At 49.9% G+C, this 20,946-nt stretch overlaps 1 protein-coding gene across 3 annotated transcripts in view; it reads left to right on the top strand.

Annotated features, from left to right (window-relative positions):
- Zeb1 (zinc finger E-box binding homeobox 1) overlaps window positions 1-19,715 on the top strand; it is a 168,153-nt gene extending 148,438 nt beyond the window's left edge. For 2 of the 3 annotated variants that reach the window (XM_021653868.2, XM_060380636.1), the window contains exons 3-8: window positions 2,127-2,288; window positions 4,996-5,198; window positions 6,984-7,089; window positions 11,514-13,303; window positions 15,324-15,504; window positions 17,302-19,715. In XM_021653868.2, the coding sequence (XP_021509543.1) occupies window positions 2,127-2,288; window positions 4,996-5,198; window positions 6,984-7,089; window positions 11,514-13,303; window positions 15,324-15,504; window positions 17,302-17,900 (3,041 nt within the window). In that variant the 3' untranslated portion in view covers window positions 17,901-19,715. The remainder of the gene's footprint in view (window positions 1-2,126; window positions 2,289-4,995; window positions 5,199-6,983; window positions 7,090-11,513; window positions 13,304-15,323; window positions 15,505-17,301) is intronic. The other variant, XM_060380637.1, reaches the window with a different exon arrangement.
- Window positions 19,716-20,946: the final 1,231 nt, after the last annotated feature.

The raw sequence follows: 20,946 nt of genomic DNA, 5'->3' as shown, positions 1-20,946 counted from the left end.
CCTGGAAGCTCCTAAATGGAGCTGCTCCTCCTGGCTGGTCCACAGGGTCTCCCAGGAACATGAGGTGGGGTCATGGACGAGTGAACTTGTTATAAACCCCTGTGAGCATGGCTCTAAAGGGAAGGATGGCCCCGGAGCTCTGGAGACCTCAACGGGGACTCTCTACAAGGTCTAGCCTGATGCCAGGCACAGGGCATTGCTTCTTCAGTCCCAGCACTGGGTCTCCATAGACAGTTCCAGGCTAGCCCGGGCAACAGGCGAACGAACAGAAACTTAGCCATTTCTGTTGCCTCCGCTTTTGCTCCAGCCTTGAGTTTAGGGAGTGGCTGTGACAGAAGCAGTCCGCTCTGACCCACTCAGGATGCTCCCCGGTCTCAGGTCACGTGTGCAGCTGACCTGCCATTAGCTGTTAGTACACTAGAACTGTCTGCCATGCCTAGTCTTAGACACAGAGATACTCACCCCAAACCCCCCCTGTCTCTGCGCCTCCACTGGTGTTTATATAGGTAATACTTCACAAAGCTTCAAAACTAGGTGGTAAAGATTTCTGTGTAGTGAGAAGCTTTGCACTGAGAATAAGATATTTTAGCTTGCATTTAGTGACTCTCTCTCTCATCCGTTCTGATAGTCCTGTAGTTCTGCACCTTGACAGCCAGTGCTGAGCTTTCTCACCTAAGAAAAACTGAATTGTCACTGGATTGCCCATTGCGCTAATGTTTACATACATAGTTAGAGGAAATTTGCTTCATAATTGACCTTTTCATCATGTGCACTTCCGAACACTTAAAATAGATGGGTAAAGCACAGATTGTTCATGTCAGCCTCAAATCAAGCATGGCGAGTTCATGAGCACAGTGCAGGTTAGTGCAAGCAGCCTGGAGTGTGATCGAAACACCTAATGTCAGCTCGTCTGTGCTAGCAGTGATGCTTTCCCACGAGGCTTTGGGAAGGCTGTCTACATCTTAAGCCTAATGTTTCTGTTGAGAAAAATGTGACCTGCAGAACTAGGGTGTTCACTTATAGGTGATGCTCTAACAAAAATAGCTCATGGTAACAGCACTTCCCACGTGCCAAACACAGCACCAGCAGGTACGGGGGCACAGCGTTGACTCTTAGCGGCCCCGAGCTGGATGACAGTCAGGCTTTATAGCATCCGAACTCATCCGACTTGCTATCTTACATTAAACAGGAAGTCCTTTCTAGCATACTTGGCTTCGGCAACCGAATAGAGTTTTGGGCTAACATAATATGCTTAACAGTATTTTTGATCAACTCTCATATTTCTCTATCAGAAAATATGCATTGGTTGTTCAGTGTGACAAATGGCCACCCTGAAAACATCCATGAGTACCATCATGTAGATTTAGCAGGTCCTCTTTGGGCAATTGATGCAAATACATATGTGCATAAAGTTGATATTTCTGTTGTATTTCAGCAGCAAAAAGAATGCTAAAACTGAAAGTGGATTTATCATTTATCACCACTAGTTCAGGGTTGATCACAAGACAAATGTGTCAGACATACTTCTAAATAAATTCTAAAGCCTTCAGACTGAGGGCTAGATAAACCTTTTAGTTCATGGTAAAATGTCTGTTCACTTCGGTCTGTCTGTGCTGCTATCACTGTTACTCTGCGTCTTGACAGACGCAGGAGCTATATATGTAGTTTTGTTACTGTGATATGAAAAGTATCACCATTTTATAAAATAAAGAATTACAAATTGAAATCTTTCACAACTATTTGAGAAAAGAGGTGTGACTGTCTTGGCAAATCTAGCCATGTAATCTATAAGATGACATGAAATCTAAGTGCCCTTCATGAGTGTATCTAGCTGCACAGGACTCAGTGGCACTGCATGAAGAGCCTTAGCTATTCAGACTCCAGCTACTGGCACCCCAAGAGTGATGTCTGAGGTGCCTTGTCCCGAGGCAGCTCCTGGCTGGCAGTTAGGGTGCAGCTCATGAGAACATCACCAGAAGGCGTCGCACACTTTCTCTGTGCTGTGACAGAGCTGCTGTCAGCGCCCAGGTTCAACCCCCACACTTCTATCAAGATAAACTCTACTTAGAAAAGCTTTAAAACACCTTGGTATAAAATAGCCTTTATAGAGAGTGTGTTTCTTGTAGTAAAAGATGAAGAGTGTGACTCAGACGCAGAAAATGAGCAAAACCATGATCCTAATGTGGAAGAGTTCCTGCAACAACAAGACACCGCCATCATCTACCCCGAGGCGCCCGAGGAGGACCAGAGGCAGGGCACGCCGGAAGCCAGCGGCCATGACGAAAATGGTGGGTACAGTACAGCTTAGCGCTTGCTTGTCTTCCTCCAGTTAAAGGCTGGCCATTTGTCTTAGTTAGGGTTTCTGTTGCTGCAGTGAAACACCGTGTCTAAAAAGGTGGGAGGGAAGGGTGTGTTCAGCTTACACTTCCACACTGATGTTCATCACTGAAGGAAGTCCGGATGGGAACTCAAGCAGGACAGGATCCTGGAGGCAGGAGCTGATGCAGAGGCCAGGGAGGGTGCTGCTTACTGGTTTGCTCCCCATGGCTTACTCAGCCTGCTTTCTTATAGAACCAGGGACCTCCAGCCCACAGGTGGCACCACCCACACCACACCGGGCTGGGCCCTCCCTCATTATTTACTAATGGAGACTGTGCCTCACAGCTGGATCTTGTGGAGGCCATTCCCCAACTCAGGCTCCTTCCTCTCTGACGACTCTAGCTTGTGTCAAGTTGACACACAAAACCAGCCAGCACTCTGTTTCTGTGACTCTATAATGGGAATGTAGTTCTTCTAAAGGAAACATTTATGAAAACCAGATACTTGCAGTGAGTACTCATGAAGAGAATCAGTACAGCTCTGGAGCTGTTGGATGCTCACAGACATACTGACAAGCCAGGCGCTTCTGCGCTGTCTGGGTTACTTTCCCCTGGTTACTTTTACCAGCTGCTGGCAGAAGTGAGGAGGAGTTTGACCGTTCTGTCCCTTGATTAATTTGGTTGGTTGATTTGGTTGGTTGTTTGTTTGGTTGGTTGGTTGGTTGGTTGTCACTCTTTTAGCAAGTAAAAGCTGTGGTCTGGGTGAAAGCATGCAAACTTGGGCACAGTCATTCTCAGGCTCTGCTCAGTCCAGTCTGAATTCCCAGTGAGGAAGGAAGGGTGGAGAAAGCTGGGCATGGTACTACAGGCCTTTAGTTCAAGCCCTCAGGGGCCAGTGGCAGGTGGAGCTCTGTAAGTTCTAGGCCAGCATGGTCTACAGAGCGAGTTCCAGGGCAGCCAGGGTTGTTTGTTACACAGGTTAGCAGAACTGGGCATGAATTCCCTCCTGTGGAGCAGGCCTCAGAAAGCCACTGGTCATCCGCAAAGCGGTCATGCCACTCTCTCTCCCGTGGCAGGTGAGTGCTGTCACATGTCGGTTCTATCAAGGTTAAGTCGGTTGACAGTTTCCCCTCCCTGATGACCCGAGCACTGCCTTCAGTACTGTGAGGGCCAGCCAGCGCGACGCTTCCCAGGTAGTTTGAGATTGATTTCTCCAGGTCTTGAAACAGGTGTGTATGGTGTCTTCAGAATTAGGGTCTTAGCATTTAGTTTTCATGGGCAACCGAGAGTAATAGCAGTAGCCGGTGTTTGTGGGGCTACCGAGGACTCCTGACCCGCAGTGCACCAACGCCCAGCACTGTGGTCATTAAGTGCCGTCTTCTGAGGCGCCATCGCCTGCCTCTTTTGTCACTCAGACTTCTTTGAAATCTATTTTTATCAATTAGCTTTTAAAGTAGTAGAGTTCCACCCCAGCTCCTCATTCTATGATTCTTAAGACATATTCACATTTTCTTTGTATTGTTTTTTGGCCTAGCAAAATAAAAACCATACTTTGTGCTTAAGAGAATCCAATGTACTGATTTATGAAAATAACTTCCCGTTCAGATATCATGAGCAGCCTGTCACTTTCCCAACTCATTACCAGTTTGCTTCCTAATGAAGACAAGCCATAGCAAACAGCGAGTGTGCATGCTCTCTGCCGTTGGCTCAGAGCAGCTTGGTTAATGGAGCCACAGTGCATCGCCGTGCACACCACAACAGCAGCCCTCGCCTCTTGACATCACACTCCATTAACTCTGTGAGGTGCAGTGGGCATTCAGGCAAGTGGGAGGTCCGAATGCTGGTTTCCATCATCCTGTGCAAAATGTAGCATGGTTTTCTCTGAGGAGAGAGTTTACGTTAGGACGATCCCTAACCAGGCTCTCTGGATCCACACGCCCTTGCCAGCTCATAGCTAGAGACGCCTTACCAGGCTTTGGAGCTCTGGGTATTCGATTTTACTCATGTACTTGACTAGTCACGTGGGGTTCAGGTTTTCAGTCTCATCTGCAGGCCAGTCTTTAAGCGAGATAGTTAGTTTGCATGGACTTGAACTCCAGTAAAGCAATTGTGCTTGGGCTGAAACATCTGGAGAGCATTACCAAACTTAGGGTACCTATTTTCTAAGAATTCAAAATTTCAAAAAATAGTAGAGAGTGTATTTACACTAAAATATCACTTGTGCACTACTTTCTTTGAAAAATAAATAAAATATGGGACCCTGCACGGGGTGGTTTTAGTTGGCAAAGTACTCCACTTTGTGACACGATTCTCAGCCATGGTGTTCCTGCCATTTCTCTGGGCCTGCCATGCCCTTTACGGTCACGTGGCCACACCTAACCCCAGGAGCTGTGGAAACTGCACTGCTCACAGCAGGAGCTCAAGGGGAAAGGAGTTAGTGCCAAGCAAGCAGCAGAATTGTTCCGTGCCAACTGTGCCAGGCTCGAAAGTCGCTGACTGGTGTTCTACAGCTAGCCCCACAAAAGAAGGGGGGAAGACCGTTCCAGGATGGGGCTCTGCAAGCAGGGGTTGAGTGCTCTGCAGCTTCGAAGCTGCTCACCCTCTATCTATCGTCACATTGTCTCCTTGGTAACAGCGGTGGCGACTGACCGCATCCCTGGTGCTTTTCCCTTCCCAGGAACGCCAGATGCATTTTCCCAGTTGCTCACCTGCCCGTACTGTGACAGAGGCTACAAGCGCTTCACGTCTTTGAAGGAACACATTAAGTACCGCCATGAGAAGAACGAAGACAACTTCAGCTGCTCCCTGTGCAGTTACACCTTTGCATACAGAACCCAGCTCGAGCGTCACATGACATCACATAAGTCAGGAAGAGAGCAAGTAAGTGACAGCAGCAGGGGCCCGCCAGGGTCCCACACTCGGGACCCAGGGGAAGCAGGCGCTTTGGGCACTAACGTCTCGTGTGGGGGCCCTGCCGTGTCTGCGGTCTCACACCTGAGAGGGTGGGTCTTGAGCCTCCCTTTCAGGTAAGAGCCATCCTTACTAAATGTTTAGCATAAACCAAAACACGTATCCTGAGGCTGAGAGACTCCAGGCTGCCTTTGATCAACACGGTCTGTGTAGAAAGTGTGTATCAGCCTTTAAGCCACTTGCCTTCGGCACTAACCAAATGAGGGGAAGCTTTAATTTTTAATTTTCTTTGAGGCATACGCTGCACTCGGTATAAGCTGCTGTGATTTGTGTGCAGCAGTAAGAAGAAACCGCCTTCTCTGAAGCCTTACAACTTTGATAGCTCACTCTATTCTGCCCCGTGCCCTTTTTCTAGAGGTATAAGTGGAATGTCTTAACTGAGTTAGATCTAGTGTTGGCTTTCCAGTTAGGATTAAAATCGAAGGCACCTCAGTGATTGGACTGGTTGGTAGCTATCAGCTGCCAGCAAGCTCGCTGACACCCATTTGACACTAACAAGTCCAGTAATGGTCTAGCAGGGCGCTGGGACACAGGTCAGGGCTCCAGCCTGTGTCCAGCTCCTGTGTCCCAGGGCTGTGAACCACACAGCCCTGTGTAGGCGACCCTCTGTAGGTGACCAGTATAGCTCCCTTACCCACAGCCTTGCTATGCTGATGGCTAGCCTCCCCAAAACATCAACAGAGAAAGAAGAAACAGGGTCAGCATATTTGCTCAGGACTTTGACGTCACTCACAAAGTTCAGGAATAAGGGGGTGGGCTGAGGGGAGCGTAGCAGTTTCCAGCAGCTGTAACTGATAGCGTCCTGAGGTGGAGGCAACGGGGAAGTGAAGAAGCCGACCTAAGGGAGCTCCCGGAGAGCGCTGCTCCTGGGCCTTGCTGCCTAGGCTGCCCAAGGGCAGCACAGAGAGAGCTCTTTGCCTCAGAGGCTGGTTCAGCCACGGTCACAGCATAGAGAAGGCGTGGGGTGGGGAGGGCCACGTGACAGCCGCCTCCTGCCCAGCTTGGCAGTAAGGGTCCTCACCAAAGAACAGATGGACACCAGAGCCGAAGCCACACTGTAGAACAAACTGTTGGGATGCGCAGTGGCCATGAGCCCCTCTGTGGGGATTCTTTGCTGCCTATGAACTGAAGAAGCCATGTTGGCATGGGGCCAGTGTGAGCAGGGTGCTGAGGGCCGGAAGCCATTATGGAACGTTGGTCTCTCAGGTCTTTGGAAATCATACTGTGACCAAGGGATGAGCATGTCTGTATCTTAAAAGGTATGCACCTGATACGTGTTTCCATTTCTGTTACATGTGTCAGGCTCAATCCCATGTAGTAAGGAAACAAGAAGTAATAGAACAGAGATGTGACAGCCAGGGCACACACAACTGACACAAAACCAAACTAAAATGGAAAAGGTTAATGTACTTTCAGAAAACATCGGCTTGAAGTGCATTTTAGAAACAGCAAGCATCTCCTGGATGGGCCCGGCCAGGCGGTCCTTGTTCTGTTCCCCTCACAGGTTCTATAGACAGCTTGCGCTCCTTGTCTGTCATCCAGAGTACAGACAAGACTGTCCCTGGGTCCTAATAAAGGTCTCGCACTCTGTTTTGTCCTCGGCTTATGGCTGCTACAGCCTCAGACCTGTAACAGACAAATGAATCACGAAGCTTACCTGGATGTGAGACACAAAACACCAATTCTTTCTTTCAGAGACACGTGACACAGTCCGGGGGTAACCGTAAATTCAAGTGCACTGAGTGTGGAAAAGCTTTCAAATACAAGCACCATCTAAAAGAGCACTTACGAATCCACAGCGGTGAGTAGGCACCTTCTCCCTGCACTCCATACAGCCATGACATCCATGCTAACGGATGCATCTGTCAGAGTGGGCCACAAGTGTAAGAACCACCTGCTGCTCTTCATTTAAGTGTTATTAGTGTCTAACCTCCAAAGCATATAATAGAGCAAACTCCACTTCCTATCTGCGTGTAAGTAGGTGACGGTAGCCTTTACATAAGGTAAGTGAAAAAGGAACGTAATTAAGTCTTGGAGAAGTGTCGTGGTCCCAGAGAGCCAAGCAGCATAAGGAGAAGAAATGTGGCATAAATGAGAATTTAAAAGAAAACTTATTCCCCAGAACCGTTACCTTTCTATTCCACATCTGTTTTGCATGGTTTGTGGATTTAATAACAAACACTTATAAGGAAAATGTAGCTATCTGGCCTCCCACTGCAGACCCTGTTCTCTTGATAATGCATGCCTCTCCAGGCCACTGGTGGTTGCTTTGCGGTGGTTGTAGCTCTGTGTGGGTTAGAATTGCATTTCTGCAAGTTTCACTGTTCAGTCATTGAATTAACCCTCAGTGAGAAATACGCCAAAATTGTCCCATGAAAACACTCAACCCAAGATCCTTAAAGGAAACTTTAGTTTATTCTTATGTATTTATTTGTTACTGTTTCTGGAAAGTACAGGCTCTCCCTTACAGCCTGCACAGTAGGTGCTACTGACCAGTGCTCTCTGGTAAGAAATCACATACCCTTACGTTAGACATGGTATGAAATGTTAGCTAAACAAGAGGGTCAGTAAGTGTCGCAGTTAGGGCTGAAGAACAGAGATAAGGTAATCCTGATTTATGCTGTAGTTTTACATCAGCAGTTATCAGCTCTGTGACAATACAAACTTGGGGTGTGTGGCTGTTTCCAAAGATCAAAATACTGATCTAGAAACAAGACGCTGAAATTTAACAGAGAAATCCTTCTTGGAGATCAAAACCGAGAGTCAGGAAGTGAGTTGACATCATGAAGATCTTAGTGACCTGACGGTGCGCTGGTGCTTAAAAATAAGAACCAGCTCAGGCCGGTTTGGAGAACACAAAACTCTGCACTCCTCACGCTGTATTCCTCAGCTTCTCTAGCCTGAGGCCTGCACTGCTTAGCGCGGCCTGTCAGAAACATTCAAAAATGCTGAGGAAAACTGGTCTATCTTCCTGACACTTGCTCTATGAAAATGTTCCTTAGAGCATCAAAAAGAGCAATATATGGGGCTGGAGAGATGGCTCAGGGGTTACGAGCACTGTCTGCCCTTCCAGAGGGCTCAGGTTTAATTCTCAGCACCCACATGGCTGCTCACAACTGTCTGTAATACCCATTCCAAGGGATCTGACACCCTCAGACAGACATATGTGCAGGTAAAACACCAGTACCTGTAAAAATAAATTTTTTAAAGAACAAAATATGATTTATTATATCATAAGAATTATTTTTACACACTGTAGGAAAACATGATAGGGTTTCTGTTTTTTAGTCAGATTCTTCAGGAGTGGTTACTGATATTTCACCCAAGTGTGATTAGAAAACACGTTTCTCCAAGGTGGCCGCTTGGAGACAGCCCAAGTGTATAAGCTTTTTGAAAGTCTGGTCTATGCCAAAGGAAGACTTTGAAGCAGGGCCTCCGCAGTGCCAGCCAGGGTGTGACATACCCGCCAGCCTCCTGCTCCTGCTCTCTCCAAGAAATGACACCCAAGTTGAGACTAAGCCTTTGAGAAACTACTATGTTAGGCTGTTGCTGTGACATTTTATTGTTTTAAATGTGCTATGTGTGTGTATGTGCGCATGCGTGCACATGTGAGTCAACCTGTGGAGTCAGAGCATAGCTTTCAGGGGTTGGAACTCTCCTTCTACCATCTGGGTCTCAAGGGTCAAATTGGGGTCATCAGGCTTGATGGGAAGAACTTTGATCTCATCTCACTGAACCCATTTTCTTTAGACTTTACCAAATTTCACAAAATAATAACTTGAAACTTTAAGAGAGAGAGAGAGAGAGAGAGAGAGAGAGAGAGAGAGAGAGAGAGAGAGGGAGAGAAAGAAAGGCCTCACACTCTTCCCCCAGGTGGCGTGAGTCCTCACAGTCCAGGTGCTTAATAATGGGTGAGCTGCGTGCTCTTCCGGAATCATGCGCAGTGATTTTTTTTTTCCTTAGTTTTTTTTTCTTTAGCTCTTAAAATGTGTTGAGGATCAGAGTCGGAATTACACTCCCTAAATGCACTCGGTTGTTCCTCTGCTCTTGTCAGCCGTGTGCATTGCCGCGCAGACGTGCTGTGCCGGCCAGCCCCCACAGCAGGACGGCATTGCCCAGGCTCAGCCTCCACCCAGTCCGCATGTCCGCTCCATGGGCCCAGCATTCTGGCCTGGACGGTATGGAATGAGATGTGGCGATCCACACCTTGGCCCTTACAGCCCGCAGTCTGGACTACCTTGGTAGTGCCCATTCTGACGGAACTCCAGACGCCACTAGTGCCATGGCCAAAGTGAAAGGCCATGCTTGAGCAGAAACGAGAACCCAGGAGTTTCCAGCATCACAACCTTGGCTTAGAGTAGTGGCTCTGTCCGTGCCTTTGGGTCACTCTGATCAGCAAGGGACAAGACATGCTGCGTGGACTTCTGCAGGTCTCAACCCCATCAGATAGGTTCTGTCACACACAGCCTCTTTCTGATAAAGACACATAAGCTCACGATGCTTAATTAACGTCCCCAAGGGCACTTGGCGAGTTCAAGACATACCTGAGCTCTGTCGGCAGCATCCCAACTCCAAGCCACTGTAGCGGGACACGCCTGCCTTTCTGTCTCCCCAATGGGAAAATACCCTGTGACCCAGCAAAGCCGTTATCAAGTTGCTGACAGTATTGAACTGAGCTGAGGTAGAACAGACCCCAGGTCAGACAGAGCTGCATTGTCACCCTTTACCCCTCGGCCACTGCACGCTTGTGTCTGGTGAGACCGAGCACTGATCCCGTTCCAGGCAGCCCATGTGCAAAATGTCGAGAGGGGCAGAGTGCCCAGACGTAGGCCAGTAGGCTGCCAGGGGCCTGAGGCTCTGTCTGAGAAAGCTCGTGAAGGGTCCGGATTCAGTCTGCAGGACTGAGTCAGTGTGTGGTGGATCGAGGGAGAGCAGGGACAGGCGTGGTGCCGCAGCCCCTGTCTTAGTAAAATTGCCCTTTGTAGGAACATTGCAGTTTGTAGGGACCATGCTGAAAGTCTGGTTGTATAATCTTATGACCTTCCGTAGCTTTCCACCCGGTGAGAATACGTGTGTACTCACACGCAAAGTGGGCAGTGGCAGATGATCTGAACCCAGGCTGCGGGAAGGAGCCTGGACGCAGTACCTGCCCTGTGCTTCTCAGATCCCTTGAAATTCTAATATCTGGCTCTTCAGATAAGACAGTGCTGAAAGGCGGGGCTCACTCCCCCCCCCCCCCCCCGCCACACACACAGCAGCTTCCGCACAGCTCCCTCAGTGCCTTCTTTATCCCCTGAAGGAAAGGAAAGCGCTCTGCTGTAATGCCCACTAGAGAGACCGGTGGAGCCACCAGTCTTGAAAGGTGACCCCCACCCTCCTGTATTTAAGAGATAGTGGCCAGTGAACCCCTGGGAATCCCACCTTCCTGGAGCTGATAGCCGGTGACTGAGTCAGAACCAAATGTCTAAACAGGCTCACATAACAATATTGCCTTAATGTCAGTACTTCTTCTCAAATTTTCATCCCAGAGTGGATCTGATGGCCAAGGAGGACAAACACCTTGTGTCCTGGAGAGCGTAAGCAACATTTTAAGGGAGGCCTCCACCAGCAGCAAGACCCTCGCTGACTTTACGCTGGTTTTCCTGCCAGTTCACACAAATGTTAGATTTAACCAGATTTACTCTGTGAACATAAAAGCAGAACTTTACCATACCTGCTAGGGTGAGAGATTAAGCTGAGGCCTTGGCATCCCAGACCCCACAAGAGCCTGGTCTCAGGGAAGTCAGTGCTTACAAATGCTTCTATGGAGCCTCTCCCCAAAAGGGAAAAAGTTTTCCAAAGGGAGCCATGAGGGTGTGGGAACTTTTGTCAATTAAGGACACACATGCCTGTTGTATCTGAGAGGAGATTACATTTATGTTTCTTTCCTCTGATGTTAGTTTCTTCTACGATGCTGAGTGGAATTTTAACTCTTGATGAACCAGGATAAGGGAAGGCCTAGAGTGGGTCTGATGGTGTCTGAGCAGGAATGCTGTGCACACAGCAAGGCCCTGCCCACCATTCTGAATGAGGCTGCCCCTTACATCCTGTGGCTGTTGAACTTGAAACTATAAAGAACATAGTGCCGTGGGCACACACAGTCTTGCTTTTGTAAAACTGCTGTTTGTTGTTGTAGGGCCTTGTGAAAATGCAGTGATTCAATGACTACATTTTGTTGTTGTTTAGGAGAGAAGCCATATGAATGCCCAAACTGCAAGAAACGGTTCTCCCATTCTGGCTCCTACAGCTCACACATAAGCAGTAAGAAGTGCATTAGCTTGGTGCCTGTGAATGGGAGGCCCAGGTCAGGGCTCAAGACATCTCAGTGTTCCTCACCATCTCTCTCGGCATCACCAGGCAGTCCCACGCGCCCACAGATACGCCAGAAGATGGAGAATAAACCCCTTCAAGAACCGCTTTCTGTAAACCAAATCAAAACTGAACCTGTGGATTATGAGTTCAAACCCATAGTGGTTGCTTCAGGAATCAACTGTTCAACCCCTTTACAAAATGGGGTATTTAGCGGTGGTGGCCAATTGCAGGCTACCAGTTCTCCTCAGGGTGTGGTGCAGGCTGTTGTTCTGCCAACAGTTGGCTTGGTATCTCCCATAAGTATCAACCTGAGTGACATTCAGAATGTACTTAAAGTGGCAGTGGACGGCAATGTAATACGGCAGGTTTTGGAGAACAACCAAGCCAGTCTTGCATCCAAAGAGCAAGAAGCACTCAGTGCTTCCTCCGCCCAGCAGGGTGGCCATTCTGTCATTTCTGCCATCAGTCTTCCTTTAGTTGATCAGGACGGGACAACCAAAATTATCATCAACTACAGCCTGGAGCAGCCCAGCCAACTTCAACTTGTTCCTCAGAATTTAAAGAAAGAAAGCGCAGCCCCCACCAACAGCTGCAAGAGCGAGAAGTTACCAGAAGACCTTACTGTTAAGTCCGAGAAGGACCGAGGCGCCGAGGGGTCCGGGGAGGACAGCACTTGCCTTCTGTGTGACGACTGCCCAACACTGACCGCCCTCCCTGCGCTGAAGCACCATGACCCGGAGCGCCCAGCTCAGCCCGCAGCCCCCGGCCCGGAGCCCTGCGCCTCGGCAGCCGGAGACAGCGACCTGGGTGATCTGTCACCCAGCCAGCCTCCGTTAAAGAACCTCCTGTCGCTCTTAAAAGCCTACTATGCCCTGAACGCGCAGCCAAGCACCGACGAGCTTGCCAAGATTGCGGACTCGGTGAACCTACCGCTGGACTCGGTCAAAAAGTGGTTTGAGAAGATGCAGGCCGGACAGATTCCGGGACAGGCTCCCGAGCCACCCTCTCCAGACAATGCGGGGAGCGTCCCTGCGGAGAGCGACCAGGACCCTCAACCTGCGGATGGGGACGAGCCCCAGGAGGACGGCCCGGGGGGCCAGAGCCCGCTCAAGGTGGCCAGCTCACCCGCTGGGCCGGGGCGGCCAGCCGTCAACGGCCCCCAGAGTTGTGCCCCGTCCCCCACGCCCCTGAACCTGTCCTCGGCCAGGACCCCGCAGGGCTACCCCTGCGGGCCGGAGGACGCCCGGGAGGAGCCCCAGGTGGAGCCCCTGGACCTCTCACTGCCAAAGCAGCAGGGAGACGGGCCAGAAAGGTCAAGCGTCAGCAGCGTTTACCAGAACAGTGTTTATTCTGTCCAGGAGGAGCCCTTGAACTTGTCCTGTGCAAGGAAGGAGCCCCAGAAGGACAGCGGTGTTACAGACTCAGAACCAGTTGTAAATGTAATCCCACCAAGTGCCAACCCCATAAATATCGCTATCCCTACAGTCACTGCCCAGTTGCCCACCATCGTGGCCATCGCCGACCAGAGCAGCGTCCCGTGCTTGCGCGCGCTCGCTGCCAACAAGCAGACTATTCTGATCCCGCAGGTAGCCTACACGTACTCGGCCACCGTCAGCCCCGCGCTGCAGGAGCCGCCCAAGGTGGTGCAGCCCAACGGGAGCCAGGTTAGTGACGCCCCTCCTGGTGAGAGGCAGATTGCTGCCGCTGGGGAGGAGCTGGGGGGGGGGGGGCAAGGAACCTGTGGGCCCTCAGAAGCATAGCGGGGGGGGGGGGGGGGGGAGCGGGTCACGGGCTCGGAATTAGGGTTCTGGTTCCCATTCACCATAAAGCTGAAAAGGGCTTTGCTGGTGCTTCGCGGCGCCAACACCACGGTAAGGGGCCCTGGTTAGGCGGAGCGCTCTGGCCCTCAGGAGGACTGTGTGGTGGTCATCGTCAAGGGGTGCGGCTGAGTCCAAGCGTGCTTGCCTCCCTGGATGGTCGAGCTTGGCTGGCTCCCTTCTGTTTGTGGAGAGAGCTTGGCTCTGTCGCTGTTCCCCGCTGTCTGTCCCGAGTCTCTCTGTGTCACTAGGCCTGAGGCCACCACTTAGCCGGCAGTCTTTAACTGACTCAAACGCCAGAGCTGGCTGTTCAGCCGTGCAGCAGGCACAGCTCAGGTGCTTCCGTGTCCTGCTCAGGTGTGCTCCGAGGCCTCCCTGCCCTTCGAGGCCGCCACTCCTGGGCTTCCCCAGAATTGCAGTGACTTTGAAGAAAATGTCACTGCATACGTGACGTATGTGCAAATGTCTTTGGTCGCCATAGCCAAAGACAGGATGCAAGGTTTCTGAGGTGTGTGTGTGCATGTGTGTATAATGTATACTTGTGTATGTACAGGTGTGTTCACCCATGAGTGTGCATGTAGGGGCCAGAGACTGACAACGACTGTCTTCTTCAGCCACTCACTGTTGGAGACAGCGTCTCTCCCTTACCCCGGAGCCCACCATCTTGACTAAGCTGGATGGCCAGCAAGTTTCCACTGTCTGCTTGCCTGTGTGCACTCACCAGTGCTGGGGTTACAGATGCCTGTCACTACACACCTGGCTTTTCCATGTGTGCTGGCACCTGAACTCAAGGCTCCGTGCTTAGCCATCTTTCCAGGCCTTGCTGATACATGTTTGAATTTAAAGGAAACAGCTTCTGCCATTTCAGATGAGCGACTGTGTCAGAGAGCTGTGGAGCAGCGTCGCCTCTGCTCTGGCAGCTGCAGGGACAGCAAATGGCTTTGCCTGTCAGGCAGAGCTTCCTGGAGATAGATGGGCTTAGGGCAGAGCTCTGGGAGATTCTAGGAAAACAGGAAGACTCAGTGGAGCTAAGTCTGCAACAGGCTCTCTGTCTCCTACAGTGACTTCCCTGGGTCTTGAGGCAAAGGGTCATATTTTGCTTATTCTATGAGAATTGTCAGGCTTCTTTCTTACAAAAATCACAGACCCTGTCACAGCACTCCTCCTTATTCCATAGAAAGTGTGGACTAAAGAAAACCCCTCTTTGCCAGACCCAGGCAGCTAGCACAGAGACCTCCAGAATGGAGGACGCGGTTCAAGGACGTTTTCTAAACACTGCATCTTAACTTTTTCTTAATGAAACTCAGACTTTTTGTATAAAAAGTGTGGTAAATGACGAGGCTGGAAATGAGTGGTGAATTAGCAGGCTCATTGATTAAGCCTTTCTGCAAGATGCTGTAAAATCATAATTTGTCAGAACGAGGTCAGTGTGGCTCCCGGCCGTCTGATGCCCTCGTTCTGATGGCCTCCTTCTCGGCCCCAGCTGCAGAAGTGTTTTTCCTGTGCGGTCCCAGCCTCCCTCTGTGTCTGTGTCTGTCTGTGGCATGAGTGGCTGCCCCTGGGAGCCCCCACAGTGTCACTATGCGGTGTGCTCGCTGTGGCCAGGTTGGTGGGCGCAGCCCTCTAATGTGGAGTCTGTCTCTTGTGCATCTTCCGCTTTCCCTGGGCTTATTTCTGTGTTGCAGCGGGCCTCACGTGCTGCCACTCACACATAGAGGTCAGAGGACAGTTGTGGAACTCGTTCTCTCCTTCCCTGTGGATCCCAAGGATCCGGCGCTGGCCATCAGCCTTTGTCTGCTGAGCCCCTCACTGACCCCGTCTCTTTCATACCTCTCGATTGGAGATTTAACCTTCTTTTCTCCCTCAGGATGAAAGACAGGACACTAGCTCGGAGGGCGTCTCCACCGTGGAGGACCAGAACGACTCTGACTCCACACCACCCAAAAAGAAAACTCGGAAGACAGAGAATGGGATGTACGCGTGTGACCTGTGTGACAAGATATTTCAGAAGAGCAGCTCGCTGTTGAGACACAAGTATGAGCACACAGGTACGTCAGAGGCGACACACACGAGGTCCTAAAGGGGCCTGTGACCCAGTGTATAGGAAAAACACTGAAGTAACAGCCGAGGTTCTCAGAATTGCTTTTAGTTTCTGCTTTTCCACTCTTCCTCCTGAAGCAGCGTTCAAGCTGCTCACGTCTGCCAGAGCGTTTTGTTCCGTTCACACTCATTACCGTCAGCTCAGCTTCTGCCGTGCTGACAGAGTCAGGGCTGTGGACCCGAGGGACGGGGAGAGAGAGGATCCAGCTTCTGGAAGAAGTTGTGCTCACCTCCTGGCCGCCGGGAAGGACTTTGCTGTTCTAGAAAGAGCTTCTGCATCAGAGTCTGACCTTGATTTTACGATCCCTTCAGCCCTGAGAGTCTGTAATTCTCCACAAAATACATGTGCCTTAGGCTGATCTAGGGACTGGCAGATAGTGTCTTACAGACCAAGCAAGGCTTCAGTCGTCTCTGATACCTGTGAGCCAAGAATGAACCTTTACATTCTTAGTGATTGAAAAGACTTAAAAAGTAAAACTTAAAATTTGGCATTCTAGATGACGTTTTACTCCTCTCTGTCAGCCCTCACTTGCCTGCTGTCCAAAGCTGCTTTTCTGTTCTTGCCAGTGATAGATTTTAGTGGTTGCAGTAGGGACAAAGACCAGCCAATCCCAGGAGTTCACAGAAAATGCCTGCCCTTCCTGCCTCCCTCTGCCGAGCCGCGCTAGTCAGCTCTGGTGCGTGTGCCCTGCAGCCAGGAGACACAGACAAGGGTGTGTGCAGACCCTGTGGCCCGGGAACTCCTCCTTGACTGACCTGGAGCTGGATCAGACAACTCAGTTTAGGTTAGCAGCAGACTCCCGGCCGATGAGAAGCGCACTGCCCACCGGTTTCTCTTCACCAAGATGGCTGCGTGAAGGCTGGTTTCATCATGAACTCCAGCCCCAGCGCCTTCCCCAGCCCTTACCAGCACTGTAGCTGTCCACAGATGCCTCTCATGCTCTTACCAACTGTGTTAACTCACTCGCTCTGGTGAGAAGAAAGCAGACAAGAGTTCATTGCACACTGCCGGGTGATCCTGGGCCAGTTGCTGGGGTCCAAAGCTGTACCCTCTCTAGTAAGGCTTGTGTTCACTGAGAAACTTAGAAAACCTCCTCATTCCTTTAGAAGAACTAAATACTAGCAATTATCAATATTAAAATTACATCTTAGCTATAAAAAGAAATGTCAAAAGTCACTTCTGTGTTTTTAAGTGCCAACTGCCTCATAGCCCTGGAGTTGTCAGTAGCCAGGCTGCTTATGTCCCAGCTGTCACTCTCTGTGTCTGCAGTGTTGCTCAGGCCCACAGCCATACCCACCTGCCAGGGCCAAGATTGCCCTCTGGGGCAAAAGCTGTCTCAGACATTATAATTTCTGAAGAATTTCTACAGAAACTGTATGCTTCTATGAATTTGCTCATCAGTAAAGAGATCTATGAGATGTTAGAATACCCCGGGAAGCAGAGTCCTGGCCTCCTGTACTCACAACCAACGGTTCACGAGAGCCTCAGTGTAAACTTTGTGCCGTATGGTCCTGACGTGTGTGGTTTGGGCATCAGCCTTCTATCCTTAGCTCTGATGTCATGTGTGTGAAGCCTTGGCTTTCACACACATGAGTGATAAACCATAGTGTTATTGTAAGTACATTTGGAGAGGCATGAAACCGTAACCCTCCCCTCTCCACAGCCTCACTGTCCCCTAATGCTCCCAGACACTTTCCTTACTTACCTCAGTGTTTTGTTTCATGGTTGTGTTCTTACCTTGCAGGGAAAAGGCCTCACGAGTGTGGAATCTGTAAAAAGGCGTTTAAACACAAACATCATTTGATTGAACACATGCGGTTACATTCTGGAGAAAAGCCCTACCAATGCGACAAGTGTGGAAAGCGCTTCTCACACTCGGGGTCTTACTCTCAGCACATGAATCACCGCTACTCCTACTGCAAGAGAGAGGCCGAAGAAAGAGACAGCGCAGAGCAGGAGGAGGCTGGGCCCGAAGTCCTGCGGAGCGAGCTCTCTGGGGCCCGGGCGTCCCCCTCACAGGCCGACTCAGATGAAAGAGAAAGTTTGACAAGGGAAGAGGAAGAAGACAGTGAAAAGGAAGAAGAGGAAGAGGAGGATAAAGAGATGGAAGAATTGCAGGAAGAAAAGGAATGTGAAAACCCCCCGGGGGAGGAAGAAGAGGAGGACGAAGAGGAGGATGAAGAAGAAGAGGAAGAAGAGGAGGAGGAGGTAGATGAAGCCAAGCATGAGGCAGCAGCCAAGACTGAGGGTGCGGAGGCCGGAGCGGCACAGCAGGCGGGCAGCCTGGAGCAGAAGGGGAGGGAGAGCGAGCAGCTGTCTGAGGAGAAGACAAATGAAGCCTAGGGCTCCTTCTACAAGGAAATTCTACTTGGTAATGAAATTTGCTCTATATTACCCATGCTTTTCATGGGACCACGGCTCCCGTGCTGTGGTTCCTGCTCACTACTGTGTAATGTCAGAACTGAAAAAAAAAAAAAAAAATACAAAAAAAAAAAAAATCCGGGTGTGCCTGAACCTCAAACCTAGTAATTTTTCATGCAGTTTTCAAAGTTAGGAACAAGTTTGTAACATGAAGCAGATTAGAACACTTTACTGACTCAGAAAACAAGGTTTCTAGCAGGGAGCTGGATGAGCGCCTGGCACGGCTATCAGTATTATCACTCTTACGTTGGTTCATTCTTAAGCTGTACAATGGGAGAAGTTTTATAATTTTTTATTGGTAAACATATGCTAAATCCACTTCAGTATTTTATTATGTTTTTTTAAAATGTGAGAACTTGTGCACTACAGAATTCCCTTCACAGAGCGGTAGAAAGCGGTTCCAAGCGCGCTGGCTGCCTGCTGCCAGGCCAGTCGGGAGGGAGCACCTGACGGCAGAGCCACGCGTTGCTAGCCAGAAGGGAGCAGCCGAGAGAACTGGCGTTTCTTACTCGTGTGATTGTCAGTGGAGTTCAAAGGTTGTCGTTGAGTTCTGACTGCAGGGACGGACGGACAGTGTGGTGTGGTGAGGACGACAGTCGGCACAATCAGTGTCCGTGATTGTTCACGTACGTGGTAGCAGCTCTGCAGGAGCCGTAGGAAGCGCTGTGTCTCCTTTGGCCTTAAGCAAGACCTGTGCTGGAAGTGCCATTGTCAGTATTTTAGGCTCTGCTGCCTTCGCTCAGTGTGTGGCCTCCGATAACTAGCATTTGTTGATTGTTTGTTCCAAGTTTCCCAATAAAACTCCAAACCACTGACCTGTCGGAGAAGCTGAAGTCCTGGGACGGTTCCTCCTTTGGTTCCTCAGTTTTCGTTTTGTGTTGATTGACTCTCAGAAATCTCTACAGAAACAAAAGGGAAATTCTCCAAACTCCTTCCTCCATGTACTCGCGTGTCGGACATGGATAAGCCATTGGTATTAAGCTCACAACCATTTCCAAATGTTAGTTATTACGGACCCAGTTAATGAACAACATTAGCTGATTTTTACCTACCAGTATTATTTTCTTTCTTTTAGTTTATAGATCTGTGCAACATTTTTGTACTGTACGTCCTCAAGCCTGGCAGTATTAATACCCTTCTTACTGACACGTACTTTTAGTTTTAGAAAACTTTTATATTTATGTGTCTTATTTTTATATTTCTTTATTTATTACACAGTGTAGTGTATAATACTGTAGTTTGTATTAATACAATAATATATTTTAGTATGAAATTTTGGAAAGTTGATAAGATTTAAAGTAGAGATGCAGTTGGTTCCTGTGCATTGAGATTTGATTTAACAGTGTTCTGTTAACATTTATACTCGCCGTGGACTGTAGAACGGAGTTTAAATGGGAATGTATTAGTTTTACAACTACAATCAAGTCATTCTCCCGTTACCCAGTTTTTAATATGAAACTCTTACACTTTGAAACTCACTGTGTGGCTCATAGCATGATGCTCTGCAGGTCTTCTGTTGAGAGTTAGCCTAACTCATCCCTTAGCAAGCCAAATTAGCCTCGCCTTCTGTGCACAGTGCTGGGACAGTGTTTAACATGTCGTGCCAATCTGTCCCTGTACCCATGTATGTAAGCTACCAACCCAACTCTTCCTTTTAAGTTCCTTGTTACACCATGGTCATTTTCTAGTTTTTTACCAGACTGCCCAGCTCACAATAAAATGCATCAACAAGCCTAACCTGCTGTCGTTCTTTGGATCATTGTCAAGGTTGTCTTTGGGAAATCGTCTGAGAAGTGGGCGCTACATCCCAGAGCTTCGTTCATTCATTCAGACACTAAGTGTTTGAGACGCTGAGCAGGAAAGACATCCCTTCCTGTGGGGAGAGGGCTGGGGAACCCTCTGCATATGTCGCCCTTCTTCTGAAACCCTCCCCCCAGATGGGCGCCCTTACCTTTTGGGCACTTCAAGGATGACCAAGCTTAGATGCCCTTTGCTTATTTCTGCTGCTTGTACCCTTCTCACCAGCTCCCATACTGTCACTGACTTCTTCTCCGTGTCACAGTCCCTCCTGTGCCTGCCGCCCAGCGAGCTACCTTGCAACAGACACGCACTGAGTGAGCACCAAAGCTGTGCATTTGCAGAGCCGGGCTATGCTCACCGTCTCGCTTCTAACCTGAGAATCCAGATGGTAACTGGTGCCCGTAACTTGCCCGTGCTCTTCCTGGGGTTTCGCTGAGCGCTCAGCATAGGTGTGATAAGTCACCGCCTCTGTAGGCGGCAGCTCTCCTGGGATGACACAAGTGTCTCCAGGTGTGTGTCTTCTGCTCGGTTTCCTGGGACATGGCTTTGGAAGCTGAGGGTGGGACTACCTCTCAATCCAGGGCTCACTCCCCGTGCCCGGGCCCCGCTTCCTCTGTGCCTGTTGTCATCGGGCTGCCTGGTTCCCTCTGTCCCTAACGCCAGCTGTGCCATAGACAAATGTACTGTAAAGGTTATCAGATCCTAAGGCGCCGCTTATGGCGTCCAGGAGAGCAAGTCTTGGAGACGAAGGGCCTTGCCGTGTGGCTGAGGGGCTGATGAGGGAATGTAACAGGGAGCGGCTCCCCGCTGCTCCCTCACAGCACAGAAAGCAGCAGCACACCCTCAGCTGTGGCTGCCTTGCCGCCTTCGTCAAGGTGATCTCTTGCACCTTGACAACACCAGAAAAGCCACGTGTGCACATGCGCAGTAGGCAGTAAGGCGCTGACACAGGCCTGTCTGGCTCCAGGCTTCACGCATCTGCCCAGCCTGCACCACTTTGATGTTGACTGGTTTCTTCTGGCCATGAGGAAGCTTAGGCCCGGCCTAGACGAGAAGAACAGAGGCCAGCCTGAACGCAGTGCGCTCCTAGGCAGAGGAAGGTGGGGCCTGGGGTTCTGCTCAGGCTCGTGCGGACTTCAGAGTGCTACAAAAGCGCCCAAGCTCACAC

This window comes from Meriones unguiculatus, chromosome 3 (assembly GCF_030254825.1).
Source record: "Meriones unguiculatus strain TT.TT164.6M chromosome 3, Bangor_MerUng_6.1, whole genome shotgun sequence".
Taxonomy (NCBI): domain Eukaryota; kingdom Metazoa; phylum Chordata; class Mammalia; order Rodentia; family Muridae; genus Meriones; species Meriones unguiculatus.
Note: the sequence above shows the minus strand (reverse complement) of the source record. Positions and strands in the feature narration are given on the sequence as shown.